This window comes from Lingula anatina, chromosome 7, assembly GCF_051362555.1.
Source record: "Lingula anatina isolate TDL-2025a chromosome 7, LinAna3.0, whole genome shotgun sequence".
NCBI classification, from domain to species: domain Eukaryota; kingdom Metazoa; phylum Brachiopoda; class Lingulata; order Lingulida; family Lingulidae; genus Lingula; species Lingula anatina.
The window spans coordinates 16589199-16595427 of NC_141773.1; the positions used below are offsets into that span (position 1 = coordinate 16589199).

General features: G+C 45.2%; 1 protein-coding gene across 1 annotated transcript; it reads left to right on the forward strand.

The window, feature by feature from the left end:
• The first annotated feature begins 201 nt into the window (after positions 1-201).
• On the forward strand, positions 202-5899 carry LOC106176183 (uncharacterized). Its single transcript, XM_013558448.3, has 8 exons — positions 202-424; positions 981-1045; positions 1470-1595; positions 2179-2322; positions 2546-2635; positions 2957-4702; positions 4925-4996; positions 5632-5899. Exons 2-8 carry the CDS (start codon positions 988-990, stop codon positions 5727-5729), a joined length of 2334 nt encoding a protein of 777 aa, XP_013413902.2. The 5' UTR covers positions 202-424; positions 981-987; the 3' UTR covers positions 5730-5899.
• Positions 5900-6229: the final 330 nt, after the last annotated feature.

The window sequence follows — 6229 nt, forward strand, 5'->3', positions numbered from 1 at the left end:
GCTTATGCTAATGACATGGAGCAATTTATTTCATAACTCTCTTTGACCACTGCGTATGGCTTTTCCACAAGTGCCATTATGTCCTACTTGACTAGCTGTGATAGGTAAATAAAGGTTATTGTGGTCCATTTTCCGGGCACCTAGTCCTTACACGGGTATTGTAAAATGCATATTAGATCAGTATTCCACTGAACTTATCGGTTGGAAGACGTAAGATATATTTCACCGGCAAAGGCCAACCAAAGGCCAACCATCGTTGAGCATTCCAGTGAAAACAAAGCCACCGTTTAAGCAACCTAATCCATTCTATAATTAAAGCACCTTTTCAATAAAGCCATTCACATACTACCAGGTATATAAACCTATCCCAGGTTTGACGCTGTCAGAGTGCCGGGACCTAGTTGTGTAGCCACTCCAGTTACAGGTGAGTTTCCGTATTTTTTATTTATGAAATAGTAATTGCCTAGTTGATCTTTGTTGTCCTTGGGCCTAGACTGGACTATCCCTGGACTGTTTTGAGTAAACTTTGAGGCAATATGCTTGACTGGATTTGGAATAGTGCAAGATGCACGAAGCATCGCTTGCCTCTCCAATTTTATTTAAGAGAAAATAACGCACTTTTAAAATTGTTGATGTGTGTTTGTCAACTCGGAGCGTGTTACAATAAAACGATAGTTGTGTATAAAACAGATGCCTCTCAGAAAAAAACGCGTGCCTTGTGCAGATTGAAATCCATTCTCGTAAAAAAATTTTTCTGACAAAAACAATGACTATCACTTTGTATACCATGGTATTGCGGTTACCGTATTGTAATGTAGACATTTATGGACATTTTGCATTTCCACACAAAATTAAAACTTTTATTCTTTTTATAAATGCCGTCTCTATATGAAAAAGGGTTATTATTTAATAAATAGAATATGACTGTAACATGAATATTCCTCGGGATTTTTATCCATTCTGTGTTTCGTCATTTGCAGCAAGACCATGTGGATCCGTTTAGCAGTTTTGGCTCTTGTGGTGGTGGCCACACAAGCTGCTTCAAGTAAGTTACCTGTACCATACTTAACTATCACATCATATCCATGACAGATAGGGACTTTGCGTTCATTTTTCTATGCATATGTTTCCGTGACCAATCACGGTTTGCAAAATGAATGTCTTACTGGTTTTTATAAGACTGGATAAATCTCCTTTTACTCCTGCATCAGTTTGTTTTTTTTTTTACTTATTTAAAAATTTACCTTTCACTGTTCTGTAGCTCCACATTGGGAATGTATGCGTAAACTTCCGACTTTCATTAAACATATCGTTTGCTTTAGATATCAGATATGAAAACTAAAGTATTTTCGAGTGTTGAACACAACGCGGCAATGATTGAATGAAATTCTGCGTGATTTGAGCAATTTCAAAATTGTCAGTTTTTAAGATTTCCTGACATGACTCTCATATGTTTTTCTTTGTTCCAGGAATCTATTACAGGAACCCCTGCAGACCCAACCCTTGCCTTAACAACGGCCGTTGCCGATCCCTTGGCGGAGATAGATTCGAATGTGTTTGCATTCCAGGCCTACGCGGTGTCATCTGTCATTTGGGTGAGTACCCCATAATGTGACGCCTTCGTCACACCTACAGCATTAAATAGTCGTACATGTGCATGTTTTTGTTCATTGAGTCTGTGGTCTAAAATATGAAATTAAATGAACGAGCGAGCGAGCGAGTGAGTGGGTGAGTGAGTGAGTGAGTGAGCGATTGAGTGAGTGAGTGGGTGAGTGGGTGAGTGGGTGAGCGAGTGAGTGAGTTAGTGGGTGAGTGAGTGAGCGAGTGCGTGAGTGAGTGAGTGCGTGAGTGAGTGGGTAAGTGAGTGGATATGCGAAGGGAAGAGTAAATAATAAATGTACCCACATGCTTTGGTAGAATTGCATATTTTGAAATGATTATTAATCGAATCACAATATAAAGGTGCGAGATCATGGATTAAAAATATATTGATAAATACCAAAATATATATCCTTTCTATCATTTTAATAATTCGCATGAACCCCGAGGTAAAGTTGATCAGAAATTGATGTTTTGAAATTCAGACCGTATTTCATCCTAAAGTTCAGTTGTAAGTTCATGTACTGTTATCCTAGCAGTCTATACACTGACACAATGCATGGCTGGTACTCTTCGCAGATGCTGATGGCAACCCAGCCTGTCCAGGCAAGTGCGTCGGCAAGCCAGGCCCACCAGGCGCTCCAGGGCCCAAGGGTCCAGCTGGTGCTCCAGGAGTTGGTGCTGACGGTGCTGATGGTGCCCCAGGTGCCCCAGGCGCTCCAGGTAAATTTATAATATTTATTTATTTATTTAATTAATTAATTAATTATTTATTCATTTATACCTAGGGCACTAGGCGCTTTATAAGTAAATTTATAATATTTATTTATTTATTTATTTATTTATTTATTTATTTATTTATTCGCCGCAAATCTTCAAACAAATTATCAGTGTAATATGGTTGCCGACCCTAAATGAAACAATATAACGTTTTACTTATTTTCAGGTTTGAAGGGTGATGCTGGTGCCCCAGGCGCCCCAGGAGCCCCAGGTGCTAATGGCAAAGATGGCCCAGCCGGTGCTCCTGGCGCCAATGGTAAGTATCTTGCGTCAGATGTGTACTTTAATACGATATCAATATGACGCTAACAACTTGTATGCAGCATAAATACTGACATACATGCTTGGAATTGTAAGCACAACACACCAGTGTTATATACATGTAGATAACAAATTATCATTTAACTTTATTTAACACCGTATGTGAATACCCAAAGAATGCACCATTGTGCTTCACATTTAACACCCTGGATCAACACTTTTAAAGTTTTAGATCGTCTTATTTGAATTGGACAATTCTTCTTATAAAATTTGTAATACCCTGAGTCCTATTACTATTTTTTTTTATTTATAACAGGTCTGCCAGGTGCTAAAGGTGTCCCAGGCGCTAAAGGTGATAGAGGTGCCACTGGCGCCCCCGGTGCTCCAGGCAGAGCCGGTGCCCCAGGTGCTGCAGGAGCGACTGGTGCTAAAGGCCCAGCAGGCCCAGCAGGGGCCCCCGGTGCCCCCGGTATGGACGGTGCCCCAGGAGCTAGAGGCAAAGACGGTGCTCGTGGTGCTAACGGTCTTAATGGTGCCCCTGGTGCCCCAGGTGCTAAGGGTGATCGTGGTGCTACAGGTGCCCCAGGTGCTCCCGGACTCCAAGGAGCCGCCGGCGCTCGTGGACCAGCTGGTCCAGCTGGTGCCCCAGGAAACGATGGAGCTAATGGTGCCCCAGGAAAGGATGGTGCTAATGGTGCCCCAGGTGCCAAGGGAGATAGAGGTGCTACTGGTGCTGCAGGTGCCAATGGCGCCAATGGAAAGGATGGCCTTGACGGTGCCGATGGCAAAGATGGCGCCCCAGGTGCCGATGGCAAAGATGGCGCCAACGGTGCCCCAGGTGCTGATGGCTTGGATGGTGCCCCAGGAGCCCAGGGAGCAAAGGGTGCCCGTGGAGCTACAGGCGCCCCAGGTGCCGCTGGTGCCCCAGGAGCCAATGGTAAAGACGGTGCCCCAGGTGCTGCAGGTGCTGATGGCAAGCCAGGTGCTGCAGGTGCCCCAGGTGCCCGTGGTCCAGCTGGCCCAGCAGGCGCTCCAGGTAAGGATGGTGCAAGAGGAGCTAATGGTGCTAATGGTATCCCAGGTGCCAGGGGTGACCGTGGTCCAGCCGGACCACAGGGCCCAGCTGGTGCTAATGGTGCTAATGGTGCTCCTGGCAAAGATGGTGCTAATGGTGCCAGAGGCCCTGCAGGTCCTGTTGGTCCAAAGGGTCCCACTGGACCAGCTGGCCTTCCAGGTCGCAACGGTAAAGATGGTGCCAATGGTAGGAATGGTCTCGACGGTGCTCCTGGTGCTCCAGGTAAAGATGGTCTCAATGGTGCTCCAGGAAAAGATGGCAGAAACGGTGCCAATGGTGCCCCAGGTAAGGACGGTGCTCGCGGACCAGCTGGCCCACAGGGTGCCAAGGGAGACGCAGGTGCCAATGGAGCCGATGGTTTGAATGGCGCTCCAGGTAAAGACGGCCTCAATGGTGCTAACGGCAGAGATGGCGCTCCTGGCAAAGATGGTGCTAAGGGACCAGTTGGCCCACAAGGACCAAAAGGACCAGCAGGTGCCCCTGGTGCTGATGGAGCTGATGGTGAAGACGGAGATGACGGTGCTAATGGTAAGGATGGTGCTCCAGGTGCTCCAGGTGACCCAGGTGCTGACGGCAAGGATGGTGCCCCAGGTGCTAAGGGCGATAGAGGAGCTAACGGTGCCCCAGGTAAAGACGGCGCTGATGGCGCTAACGGCTCCCGTGGCCCAGCAGGTCCTCAAGGTCCAACAGGCCCAGCCGGTCCACAGGGTGCCCCAGGTGGCGTTGGAGCCCAGGGTGCTCGTGGTCCAAAGGGCCCACAGGGTGCTCCCGGTAACCCAGGCAGAGATGGTGCTCCGGGCAAGGATGGCGCTCCAGGTGCCCCAGGTGCCCCAGGTGCCAAGGGTGACGCTGGCGCCCAAGGTGCTGATGGCGAAGATGGTGACGACGGAAAGGATGGTGCTCCAGGTGCCAAGGGTCCCCGTGGCCCACAGGGCCCCGCTGGCAAGCCAGGCGCTAACGGCCGCGACGGCGCTCCAGGTGCTAGAGGTAAATTGCTTTCACACCTACAGCAATGTATCAAATCATTACTCACAAAATGTATTTCAACGAAGAACTCGCTATTTGTAACTGTATTGTTCCTACCAGTCGTGGTGACATTTATGCTATTTATGTTATAAATGTGTGTGTTTGTATCACAATAGAAATATTTACTGGCTAGGATAAAGCCAACCTTTTTCTCAACTGTCTTTGCTGTGGTATTTGTTGCAGGTGAGAAAGGTGCCACTGGTGCTCCAGGTGCCCCAGGTCTTGACGGCAGAGATGGTGCCCCAGGTGCCCCAGGTGAGTCTTTCAGCATTATATCATATCATATACCCATAATACGTAAACCATCTACCATTTATAATACTGCATTATGTCAAATCATTATGCCCGTTGCTCTTTCCATATAAATTTGAGTAGTATCGTTTAATTCAGGTCATTATTCGTTCTTCTGCTGAAGATCATTAGAGGTTATTAATTTCATTTCCTGTGCGTGTTTTGTCTTAGTTTTTCTTTTGTATGATTTAGCGCGTAGATATGCAGCGCACATAAAACCGTACAAAAGATATAAAAATCATTAGGCCTCGGGTAAAATATAAACAAAGATTACATCTTAGATCTATTTTCATCCTGTTACTTGACTTGATTATGGACTTCAGTTTTATAACACACTCTACTGTGGCCGTCTGCTGATCGTCGGCTCTGGCAGATTATTAACACTATCTTAGTTATAGTATTAAATGCACAGAAGCTGAATCACGAAAACCTGTAATATGTTTTGTAGTCTGGGTATCTACATGAATTAATCCCTTTTTTTTTTTTTTTTTTTGTAGCATTATTTTAATTTTTCAATACGCAATATTTAATTTTTGTCCCCACGTAGTTTTGTGAGTCTTATTTTGCGCGCCCTACGACAATCACGTGTTGTATTTCAGGTAAACAAGGCCTGCAGGGGGCGCCAGGTAAGCCAGGAGCCCCAGGGAAAGACGCTGTTGTCCATTCCTTCCAGAAGAAGAGGGTGTACAGAGGCTAAGGTTAAATCATCAGCAGAATGAGCAAAGATTGTGTTCAAATTATTTTCTTATATCTTAAAACATGTTTCTTATTAATGAATCTATCCACCATTCACGTACAGCACTTCAGCCGCCTTAGATGATTGTTTTAGGTGCGATTTCAAATAAATGCTGTTGCTATTTATTATATCCAACATCTTGTAGTGAAATTTATTTCAAAAACCGAAATAAGGGACGGACTCACTATTCTTCGGGGACGAGACGAGAAAAGAAATTCTCAAATGCAAACACTTATTTTATTAACTATTTTTCAGTCTATTTAATCAAATTGATTTGACGACGCAAATAACGCAAATCATCCGCGGACGACATTCCCATAATACTTTCCTCATTAACAGCCATATGCTATTTTTTTAAACGTGCTACAATGACGCAATTGGAGGCTCGTCCTCTCATCTCTTCTTAATAGTTTATCGTTTCATTTCAAATTTGATGATTCAAAACCCTATCTACTAATAAC